We start from the raw sequence: 12,447 nt of genomic DNA, 5'->3' as shown, positions 1-12,447 counted from the left end.
CTATTCACCTGATTTTCTGTATTCGGCGACCTACGCAATATGACCATGCCCTATTCTGCCTCTATCGCGCATCTCTACAGTTTTCATTCCACCAGGGAACACGTCTTTTAAGCGAACCACCATTCGGTTGCGGAATAAACTTTTCAGCAGCATCAATAATAAAAGCGGTAAAATATGCGACAACATCATCTATACTAAAATTGTTTATAAAATCGGGTGATAAATGTGTTGATTCTTTAAAATGCTTCCAGTCAGCCGATGCTAATTTCCAAATGGGAACACGGGGAGAATTACCTTGTTGCGTTATTAAGTTTAAAATTATAGAGAAGTGGTCCCTTCCAAAATGATTATTGATCACATTCCATTCCAGATGAGGTAGAAGAGTAGCAGAGCCTATTGCTATGTCTATCGATGAATATGAGTTGTGCTGGATGCTGTAACAGGTTGGCTCCTTCTTATTAAACAGGCAGGCACCAGATGATGTAAGAACGAAATTTTCAGTGAGTCGGCCTCTTGCGTTGCATCGCGCGTCTCCCCATAACGCGTTGTGGGCGTTAAAATCACCCACAAGTATGTAGGGTTCCAGGAGATGATTTATGAGGTTATAGAAATCTGTTTTTTGGAGGGGATAGTTTGGGGGTATATATATGTAACAGACAGTTACCAACTTATTGAAAAGAATCCCTCTAACTGACACTGCCTCAAGGGGTATATGTAAAGCTGCGTGGCGGCAGGCTACAGACTTGTCTGCAACGATTGCTACACCGCCGCACGAGGTGTTAGCCTCGTCACGGTCCTTTCGGAAGATGGTGTACTCGCGAAGAATGTTTGTGTGCGTTTTAGATGTCTCTTGAACACACGGCAACTTTGGATTATGTTTGTGTAGGAGTTCTCTAATAACTTGGTAAAGAGCGCTGGGTACTAAACCACCTCTCAAGTTTTCGGCAAGGCTCCCAAGAAGATTCAGGAAATAAGCGCACACACGCACACGTGCACAAACAGGCACGGACGGTAGAACAGTCGCCGCGTTCTCGATCTATCACACAGGTAAGATTTTACTGGTGCATTTCAAGAAACGCAGCAGCACTTTTGTGGCTTTGCACATAACAGACGCACGGAGGCACTTAGATGACGAAGCTTCCACAGATGAGAAGAAGTCTAGGGAAAGCATCGCATAAGTTCCTCGGAAAGCAATGACGAGCGTATAGGCCGTTTTTTCGTAGGCGCCGCCATATTGTGAACGCAGTGGCGCCGCCTATGAGCAGCGCCATACTGGCTTGGGTGAAAGCGGTGTTTTGCATGGCAGGTATACGCTCCGCGGTAGTTTCTGGCGTTTGTTTTCGCGGTCGCGCGGTCTGTTTAGTATGACGTGCGTCTTCTACGTGGTAAACGGTTCTGTGAGACGTGCTGAAGTGGTTTAAGGCATCATGGCCGGAATTTCTGCTGGCGTTGGGGTGGACGGAACACGCAGCGTGATGTGTACGCGCATATTCGAGTCTACAATCAGCCTCGGAGATCAATTGTGTATATCTGAATGTTCCAATCACTAATGTGGTCTTATTGCAGTACTATCCTGTTTCTAAGCTGCGGTTTAGAAACAGGATGCGAACATACGCGACGATCGTAACACCGTGAGCGTGGGTACCGTTCTGCCACGATAGGAGCTGTGATGTTATACTTTGACAAGGGTTCAAACTGTTCGCTGTAGGTTACATTGCGTGACTACTCGGTTCGATGGATGAAGTTTCCGCCCCTGAATAAAATTAGTTTTGGCAAGTAATAGCAACATACCGTACAGTCTGAGTTACGCTTGTCCAGCAAAGGGACTGTTTACGAACTGCGCGAGCGTCCTAAGTAGTGGTATAGTGCTGGATTACATATATCTTTGTTCTATATACCCTATGGTCCAAGCATACGGCATCCGCGATTATATATTTATAAACGTTGTGCGGCGTGACTATGCGAGGCCCTATTGCGGCTTTAACCCGTTTTCTCTCGCTTTTTGGAGAAAGAGGATGATAACCAATTTTTTTTTTTTCGGTTGTGTTCGTTCCGTTCTCTACGACGCACTCACACGTATTACGGAAATTTTGTCCTCAAAAATAGGCATCGCATTCTTTTTATGCAATCTCTCATATATCATGGCTGTATGCAGGCCAAAAAGGCAATGCCGAAGCGCACAGCTTACGTATGTACCGTGCTGGTTCACCAACCGCAGTGATCGCTGTGTTGAGCAGCGCCATCGGCCTCATGCAGGAAGGCTAGCGTAGACATATTGTAATTTCAAGCATACTAGACTTGAAATGCGCGAGAGCGATGCCGGTGCATCACAAATATTTGATAGCGCCTGCCGCTTAGATGTTTCGTGGTTGCCTTAGGTTGGCCGTGCACGAGCATGCGCCCTTATGCTTTATGTTTTACTCACTACGCCAAGCGATCAGATATTGAGCAGATTTACCATTTCATGCTGCTAAAAGAGAGATACCGGTTTTCTTTGTTGAATTAAAACCGATATAAGCAAAATAGTTCACAACACATACACACACCGCGATTGATAATGTGCATACACCGCGGCTGATAAAACGCGTCACGTTTTTGCGCCCCCAAAAGATATTTCCGCCTGCTCTAGTTACCTATGCACCGAAAGGTTTCCCTGACGACCTTATATGAACGGATATGGCGTAAATTTCACAAAGTACCATCTAAAACATCTCGAAATCGTTCCGCAGCACGCGACAGCAATACTTTCAAGCAGCGCCGCGCCGGATCGCCCAAGCCAGAGAGGAGGAAAGGCTCTCCGCGCGCCCTAGCCTCTTCGCCCGATGAAACTGTCTATAGCCAGCGTAGAATTAGAAACGAGACTTCCGCAACGATTATGCACTGTCACAACTGCTATTTACGATTTACTCACCAGGAACAGAAAGAAACCTGCAAATGAGACATTTTGTACACGACTAGGCAAGCTGAACACGCATCGTCTGCCGGGGCCCATAATGACAAACAGAAACAACCAGCAAAATTTGATCGGCATTTCTGTACAGAGGGCAGACGTTTTAGACTTACGATTTCATGAAAAAAAAATCCGGTGTTGTGGTACAGTACAGTAGTAGTACAGTAGTACAATGTGGTACAATTAAATTCACACGATTATGGTGCGGTAATCGGGGCATATCGATACGTCGGTTGCGTGAATAAATGATCGCAAGAAATACATTCGAAAGCCGAAGGAGGAAGTAAAGAAAAAGAAATATGCGAAAGGAAATGCATGCCGTCATGAACCGCAGGCCAATTTGGGGTGATAATAAATGTGAATCAATGCGCGGAACGTAGAAGGGCGCCACGGTAGCCGGGTCTCACGCTTGCAACTATACAGTAGTGCGTCTCAGACCAGTCACTAATCCTATAGCCTTGAAACTAAGCAGACGACTCTTCGTAGCCCTTGACTTTAGGCACGCATGACAGCGCAACAAATCAATTCAAGGACACGGGCGGGTGGTCTGCGTCTCCATCGAACGGCCATGGGGCGGTGAGCAGTCCGAGAGGCATAGACTACGAGAAGCTATAGACTACGAAGAAGGGTTGCGGTAAGCGGCGAAGCAAAGGGCGCAAGAGTTCCGTCTCGGTGCGTCATCGCTGCGGTGTAGATACTCGATGTATACGCTAGGATTCTCACCCGCGGGACGAAGCTCGTGCTTGCAGAGCTCGCAATCTGCGTGCGATGCCTTTTTACTTTTTTTTTTCTTCTTTTCTTTATCTCTGCTCTTTCTCTCTTCCCTCTCCTTTTCAAGCGAGGGGGCTGGCGTCCCTTTCACGAGAAAACGGCTAGCTCGCTTCTGTTTCTATGTGGTGTTCATATAAGTTTACGTGAATAAATAATAATAATAATAATAATAATAATAATAATAATAATAATAATAATAATAATAATAATAATAATAATAATAGAAAATAACACTGGGGGGATTGAAACAGTACGGATGTCAAGTAGCACCACGTAATATCTAAATGTAGCCTTTGAAACCGGAAATTAAATTCCGAAAGGATTTACTGGAGCACTATAATACAAGACAAGCGTATACATTATGAATGTACAGGACGGCTAAAGAAAACGCATCTTTTTTCAAATGATTTTTTGGCACCTAAAGAAAGCGATTTTATTTTATTTTTCCAGGCAGGATATGGGCACTGGAAGGCAAGATGGTATAGGCAAACGTTTGATGATGTAGGTGCCACCTGCCGCTTCTGCAAGCCAGGAAGACGACGGAACATATTTTAATAAAATGTAACTCCTTTTTTTAAAATTAAAATATTGGCTTTTACGTGCCACGACCACGATCTGATTATGAGGCACGCCGTAGTGGAGGACTCCGGACTGATTTGACCACCTGAATTCTTTTAACGTGCACTCAATTCACTGGGCCTTCGACGACCGTGTGGCCTACCTCGATGCGACGCAGCCTTACCGTGTCCTTTGTGGCTGGGCGTCGCCTGTTTTCGCATTGGCATGATTGGCAAGACATCCTAGTACATCTGCTCGTCTATTGTCCCTTTGACGATGGAATACAGACTTTGCGCGCTGCTCTAAACCGACTGGACGACTGGGCCTTCACAGAAGAAAACGTATCGTGACCACGGACTTCACCTGTTGAGCCACCAGAGCAGTGCGTCCCTTTATAATGTCGACGGTGCTCTGCGAGCGCGTTTAAATTTTCTTCTATGGCAAAGGAGCGGCCTCCGTTGATATCAATCAATCAATCAATCAGGCCCTGCGTTGGCGATGCGGAAAGGTGTAATAACGAGCTCCTAGAGGACGCATGACAGGGAAAGCACGAGCACAAGGGCGTCGGTTAACCTGACTATCCTTATAATCATGCCTTCACACAGGCTTATTCTTTTTCCCGCTTACTAAGCCCAGAAATTATGTTCCGTCTCAGGATCAAGTGCCATTCAGAACCTGTTCGCCAGAACGAGCTTACCCCTCTCTGTTCCTTTAAATAAAGGACTGATCTCTGTCTCGCTTAGTCACGGGCAGAGATCTCGTTCGGGAGCGGATGCGTTTGTAGCGGCCACGTGGCGTTCGCCCCTTTCGTTCCTCAATATAAATTTCGAACTCGGTCTGTGGACGAGACCTGAAAGCTTTGCACGGCAGCCTACCAGCAGGTTATGGGAAAAACGCAAGAAGGGGCACCGAACAGCGCTGTTACAGGGCCATTTTTTCCCATTAGTCCCCATTCAAGAAGAACAGACTGAAAAAAAAATATCCAAGAACGACTTAAGATAATATAGGTATTATATATGCTTTTGTATGATCGTGTAGAATTTTTATATACTAAGTATTTTTATTTCTAGCCTTTTTTTTTCCGTTGCCAACGCGACAGCCCCATTCGGCGAAATTTGCCAGAAGCAAACCAGGGTTGATTCTCCCAAAAATTGCACGCCCCATCTGCCCCAGTTTGGAGCAGGGGTCAGCACGAGCGCTGCCCGCGCCTCTACCTGGGGGCACCGCGCCACTGATCACGGTTACCCGGGCACCAGGTGCCTGTTTCCAAGTGCACTTGACCTGCCTACGCTGCGCAACTACCGAGTCCCGGTTGACCACTCGAACGAATTGCGACAGCCTCAGACTGGGGAAATTCGAGCGCGTGACGCTGTTCAGAGCGAAGTTGCTCCACTGGCGTCTCTAGCGAGCTACGAAGCTTGGGAACAATATAAAAAGACACCACGAAACGTGAAGCACGTTTACCACAAACCGCTCGGACATCGTTATAGCTTCCGTTTTTCTGAAGTCCTTTCTAGACCATAGGAGGGGGTTGACGTCATCGTTCTATTTATTTTCTTTCACCGGGCAGGGCCGTAGGAGCGGGTATTCTGTGTCGGCACTCGTGCAGCAGCTCCCAGCCGAGGCCTTGCGAAAATAGGCTCAAGCACTTTAGTCGAAGCACGTGTCGTCGTCCGAGAGGTCGCATACAAAGAGCGGTTCCATCGCGCGTGCGCACGTACGCAGGCAAAGCACTGCGGGAGACACACCCGGAGGATACGGTAGCCGCACAAGAGCAAGCTTCGGAATGCACCGGGCAGGACTCGGCGTGCGTGCGAGCCTTGAAGCCGCGGCGCCCCGAATCCAGATTTACAGAGGCAAACAAGCACGGTTGTATACATAAACGCAAAATGCCGCCTTTCGGCGGCTCTGACATGCATTAGGGCGGATCGCTCGTCGATAAAATTGCGTGAAGGTCCGAGAGAGAAAAGAAAAGACGCTTATCGGACACGATCCACGCCTCAATGTCGCCAGCTCTGCGCGGATCCGAATAACCTTCCGGTTCTGATAAGGCGGCGGCGTCGCTCGGCATGATCGGATTATCCGGGCGCAGCACGGTTGGCCCTCTTGGCAGTTAACGACAGGCCGAGTAGAGGCGCCGACTCTTTTGGATCCCACGGGTAAGCGCGCACGCCGGCCAAAAAAGCGGCCAGACGTACCGCATACATACTCAGTACACGAGCGCGCAAAGACCAAACGAAAAAGAACCGCGAGCGAGCCCCGAATTCCACTTCTTCGAATCGGGGCCCGGAAAAGCCGAGGCCGCCAGCACACGAGGCAGGCGACCAGAATCGTGACAGAACGACCGGGCGTCCCGCTTACCTGGACCAGTAGGATGATGAGGACATGGCATCTTCGCAAGTGCTCCACGCAGCAGCGCTGTCGGTGCGTTCGGTGGCCATGTCGCGCTCGCACCAGCTACACTACTCTGGTCGCGGACAGCGGACCAATAAAAATGAAAAACATGCTGCCCTTCCTCCCCCGCAGAGGCGCTTCCTTCGCGAAAGCGAAGAAAGCAGCGCCGCGGCGCGCGCGGCACGGCGGAACCCCTAATGTGCCGGAACATGCAGGACGAGGGAGACGCTTGTTCGCATGCGCGAGAGTCGCATTGCACTCTTTTAGGGCAACGATTTTCAGTGAAAAGTCCTTTTTGCTTCTGGCGGTGTCTCCAAGCGCGGCCGGGACTAATAGGCTGTATTCCCTCCCCATTGAAGGTCAAGCTTGCGCCGTCTCCCGATGGCCACTTTGGTCATTGCTTGCCACCTGGCTTTGGTGGTCGGCGCTGCAAGCAGCAGCGGGGCGCCATCGCCGCGGGCCATACACGTGCACGGATGGATGCCGGGAGCTGACTCCCGTCGGGGGAGATTTGCAACAGCTATCCCTGCAGGGGGCAGTCAGCAAAATGAACACTTTAATAGAAAGGCCAGGCGCCGGGAAGTGTCAACCTCGCTAGAGTTCCGAGCGTAGCCTGCCACATACGGTGTGCAACTCAAGCCAACGTACAATACCTCGCAAAGTGGCGGTCAGGGGAGGGGGGGGGGGGGTGTGGCATGTTTATGCACGTCGAGAGTAAGTAAAGGCTAAGAAAGGTATCAGGCTTCATCGAACTTTGAGCTCATTTGATGCGACAGCATTTAACAGCCATCCCGCCGCACCGCTACCACTCTAACGCTTTTAACTTGGTGCAACAATACTAAAATCCCACGCAATGTCTCCCAACTGCATACAGCAAAGATGACGGCGACATTGCGAAGACACTTCGTTGCCCGACATACAAGGCAGCAAAAAGGCGTTTTTGTTAGACGAATGACAAGCATGACTGCTGCGCTGAAAGTCGCGTTGCGAGCCACCTGGAGCGTTAAACATATGTTACGTGGGCGTATGCACACAATGTCGTCTTTGTCCGCTGTACTATATTGCCTACTGTGACCATCACTGCAGTGTACATGCACTGACGGCAACACCAGCTCTCGATCAAGACGGTGAATTGGACCAGCTGATAAGGATTCATCGTAAGGTTCGTAACAGCGCAACACAAGACACAGACAAAAGGAAGGTAAAAAACGATAACACGCCACTCTCGAATCTGCGTCCGTATCCCAACTACACATTGCCGCACGAGTTTATTTGAATTCGCCATATGGTGAAAGTGACGCTCAGGAAGAGGAGGTTGGCGAGGCAAGGCCTGACAAAATCTACGACACCGAAAAGGGGGGATGCATCGACACCGCGAAACAACTTTAAAGCTCTTAGCTGCTGTCACGAAAAACGTTTTGCACACTGCCGCGTTTATACGGGCCCTGATTGCTGCTTACCGCAGCAATCAGCAGTAGGCTCAACTCGCATATTTCAGAGGTTTGGTGGGACTCTAATGAAAACCCTGACCTACCAAGATAGTTCAGTCATTTACGGCGTCGAAATCCGCGGGGACCAACTTTCAAAACGTACTTAACACAAGTACATAAACTTTAAAGACGCGCTGTGCCAGTAATTACATTTTCACTATATGAAAGTCAAGCTGATGCCTTGCTAAATGGCCTTAGAATAATGTTGCTGGTATTCCTAAGTGACTATAAAATTTATTCGTTAGTTCACACCATTAGAAATCGTAACTTTCTTTTCTCAATCGGTATATTCTATTTGCCTAATCGCAACACCAGGCACGCATCAGACGGAAATTTTATCTGACTACATGTCGCAACGTATACTGTGAAGGAGTGTGCCTCACAATAAGATCGTGGTTTTGGCACGTAAAACTCCAGAATTTTTTAAAAAGTTGAAATGGCATTGAATTGGTGGGCCGTAAAACGTGGAATAAAACATACTGAAATAAAGGCTTCCACCAATTTCAGTTGACTGTCATGTAAATTGCACTAGCTTGCTCAAAAATTTCGCTTATGAGCCACATTTAGTTCTTGTTTAGGATTTTCTCTCATATATGCATCATAAAAATGTGTAGTTTATAATTGCAAGAATGCGTCGAGTGTGTAGTGCTCTTTCACATACAACTTATATGCGAATGGTTTGTTTTCATGAGTGTAAAAAAGAATGCATCATGTGCATAGGATGCACATGATGCATTCAATGGGCAATACGCATATATGACGTGTAACCTATCTTCATTGGACCAACCACTATAGCCACAAAGGCTATCGGTGGAATTATCGTGCGTCCTTCTCACCTGTATATTTCAATAAAGCTGTCTGTCTGCATCTTAAGATGAGGAGCAGTCGGCGCCACCGTCAGCTACCGGCGGAGTTCGACACGCACGCCGGAAATGACGAGTGCTCGCGTGCGCGTTGTTGCGTTTCGCCTGCGACACGTGGTTTTGCCGGCGCGACTGCGGCGGGGCGGCAGACATTTTGGCCCGATCGTCGTCGCCGCAACACTCATCGCCAGGTGTTTCCAGGCGCGACTGCGGCGATGCGACCGCCTAGGGATCATCCTCGCATTCCAGTCATTGTGCCCGAAACAGGCGATGCCAAAGCAGGGATCTCATTCCAGTCATTGTGCCCGAAACAGGCGATGCCAAAGCAGGGATCTCGTTCCAGTCATTGTGCCCGAAACAGGCGATGCCAAAGCAGGGACCATCCTCTCATTACAGTCATTGTGTCCGACCGGCAGCGCCACGACAGGGTGCTACGAGATCGTGCTCGACATGGTGCTACGGCATCGCTACGACAGTGTGCGTCACCATTAGCCCATTGTACATTCACGTGCTCGTCTTTTGAGGGGTTCCTTCTTGCCCTCAACTGCGAGAGTATAAAAACAGCTGCCCCCGGACGCCAAAAGGAGGGCTCCGATTTCTTCAGTTGAGTGAAGTGCTCTCCCGTCTCTCTACTTCGGTCAACCTGACCGCCAACTCTTTGCGATGTTAAAATAAACAAGTTGTTTCGTTGTTACCAGTCGACTCATGCTTTGCCGGGACCTTCGGATGCTTCCAGTTGTACCCCAGGCCGCCAGGCCAACGCTACCCTTGGGGCTTGCGACCCAGGTACAACCACGGGCGTCAGCGCCGAGTTCCCAACAGATCGCACCAGCAGTCCGATCCCAAACATCTGGTTGGCAGCGGTGAGATCGCCTACGACTTCAAACAACTGTCTGCCAGCGGTGAGATCGCGACAACGGAGGCCAGCAGCGAAGAGATGCAGTTGACTGTATGCTGAGCAGCTCAACGACGATCCGGGAGCAGTGCAACGAGCCCTGTGTGACGACTGGTTGCCTGCAGCGGAACGACTGCGCGGAATTCCTGCCTGCGAGGTTTGGTGAGTGCGGGACTTTCTTCTTCTGAGCTTTGCCAGGCTTTTTGTTAAGTGTCAGAAACAGAGCTGGTAATTGTGGTTGTCGTTGCTGCCGGGTTAGTTGCGGCAAGACAATAGTAAGCAGTAGAGAAAGCAGCATTCAGAGCAGCCATGGATTTGAAGTCGTTGCGCAAACCGAAATTGTTGGAGCTTGCAAGAGAGTTGGGTCTGGATGTCTCAGACAAACTAAGAAAACCGGAACTGATAAAGGCTATTCTTGAGTTAGAGGCTGAGGATGGCGAGCTGTCGGAATGCCTTGAGACCATTGAAGAGAGAGAGACTGCAAAAAGACAGGAGCGCGAACTTAAAGAGCAAAAAGAAAAAGAAGAGCGCGAACTTAAAGAACAGAAAGAAAAAGAAGAGCGTGAACGTAAAGAACAGAAAGAGCGAGAGCAACAAGAGCGTGACCGTCAACACGCTTTGGAAATGAAGCGTCTTGAGGTAGAGATGGAACGCGCTCGTAATGGAAGTCAGGCACACGGTGCAGGAGAACGCGTATTGTTCAAAATGACGGACCTGATGCGGCCGTTTAAGCTTGGAGAGGACATTGGTTTGTTCCTGGTTAACTTTGAGCGAACGTGCGAGAAGCAGGGGTTCTCTCGGGAAACGTGGCCACAGCGCTTGCTCACTTTGTTACCCGGCGAGGCGGCCGACGTAGTCGCTCGCTTGGATAGAGAGGAAGCAGAGGATTTCGACAAAGTGAAATCGAGTCTGCTAAAAAAGTACCGGCTGTCTGCGGAGGCGTTCCGTCGGAAGTTTCGGGAAAATGAGAAAGGCAGAAGTGAGTCATATACAGAGTTTGCGTATAGGCTTATGTCGAACATGCAGGAGTGGCTCAAAGAAGAGAAAGCGTTTGGTGACCACGATAAACTTCTGCAGTGTTTCGGGCTAGAACAGTTTTATAGTCGGTTACCGGAGAACGTGCGATACTGGGTCTTGGATAGGCCAGACGTGAGTACGGTGGCTAGAGCCGCGGAGCTAGCCGAGGAGTTTGTGACGCGTCGAGCTCGCGGAGCTAAGGACGGTCAAAAGGGTGAATTTGGCTCGAAGTTTGAGAGGCCAAAGTTCACACCCATGAGATTAAAGGGGGACACGCGTAGTGCGGATGCGAGCGAAAGCAGTCCGACCAAACGTAAAGAGACGGCGGCAGCCAAACGCAGAAAGCGGTTCGAGATGAGGCGAGCGCGCTTGTGTTATACGTGCCAGAAGCCGGGTCACTTTTCGGCGCAGTGTCCGGAAACAACACCAAAAGTTGTGTTTTTTTCAATAGGCAGCACTGACGAGAACATGAAGCTTCTCGAGCCTTACATGCGAGACCTCCTCGTGAACGGGAAAGAGTGCCGAGTGCTTCGCGATTCCGCAGCTACGATGGATGTAGTTCACCCGTCTTATGTAGAACCCCATATGTTCACGGGCGAGTGCGCGTGGATCAAGCAAGCCGTGGAAGCTCATAGCGTGTGTCTGCCAGTAGCAAAGGTGCTTATTGAAGGACCTTTCGGAGCGCTTGAGACAGAGGCGGCAGTGTCATCTATGCTGCCACCCCAGTACCCGTACCTATTTTCAAACAGGTCCGATCACCTCCTGCGCGAGAAGGGGCTTTTGTTTGGTGAAGCTAGTGTTCAGGCCTTAACCAGATCGAAGGTTCGGGAGCTCGCTGCAAAGGCGGTAGTTGCGGGGCCGACGTTATCAAACAACGAAAAAGGGTCAGAGGCGCAGCAAGCTGATATTCAGAGCACGCCCGAACTGAATAAAATTGAGTCTGTAGCGTTGAAGGCGCCAGATACTGGAGAGGAAAATCCCGATTCGGGAAAGTTAGAAGAGCTATCTACTGATTTGCTCATCGCGCCTACGTCAGACGGACTTGATAGGTTGCTAAAAGTCAGCCGGACGGCTTTGATAGCCGAGCAAAAAAAGGATGGCAGCCTGGAAAACGTGCGCTGCAATGTCAAAGAAGGTATCGCCAGGAAAACTGCGCGTTTTGTGGAAAGAGGTGGAGTCCTGTACCGGAAGTATCTAGACCGCAGAGGAGTGGAGTTCGATCAGCTGATCGTGCCTCAATGCTATCGTCAGGATCTGTTGCGCTTGTCACACGGGGGTTCGTGGTCCGGACACCTAGGAGTTAAGAAAACTAAGGACCGTCTCTTGCAAGAGTACTATTGGCCAGGGTGTTTTCGGGACGCAGACCATTTCGTGAGGACATGTGACACTTGTCAGCGGGTGGGCAAACCAGGGGACAAATCAAGGGCGCCGTTGAAATTGGTACCTATCATTACGGAGCCTTTTAGACGGCTCGTTATTGATACTGTGGGACCTCTGCCGGTAACAGCC

At 49.5% G+C, this 12,447-nt stretch overlaps 1 protein-coding gene across 2 annotated transcripts in view; it reads right to left on the bottom strand.

Annotated features, from left to right (window-relative positions):
• twz (BTB/POZ domain-containing protein twz) overlaps positions 1 to 12,447 on the bottom strand; it is a 117,489-nt gene that overhangs the window by 67,741 nt on the left and 37,301 nt on the right. The window contains exon 1 of one of the 2 annotated variants that reach the window (XM_075673471.1): positions 6,641 to 6,771. The exons of the other annotated variant lie outside the window; for it this stretch is intronic. Within the exon in view, the coding sequence (XP_075529586.1) occupies positions 6,641 to 6,720 (80 nt within the window). The 5' untranslated portion in view covers positions 6,721 to 6,771. Of the gene's footprint in view, positions 1 to 6,640; positions 6,772 to 12,447 lie in introns of those variants that run through there. 2 annotated transcript variants of the gene reach the window in all.

This window comes from Dermacentor variabilis, chromosome 1 (assembly GCF_050947875.1).
Source record: "Dermacentor variabilis isolate Ectoservices chromosome 1, ASM5094787v1, whole genome shotgun sequence".
NCBI lineage: Eukaryota > Metazoa > Arthropoda > Arachnida > Ixodida > Ixodidae > Dermacentor > Dermacentor variabilis.
The sequence above is the reverse complement of the archived record's forward strand: the minus strand, read 5'-3'. Positions and strand labels throughout refer to the sequence as shown.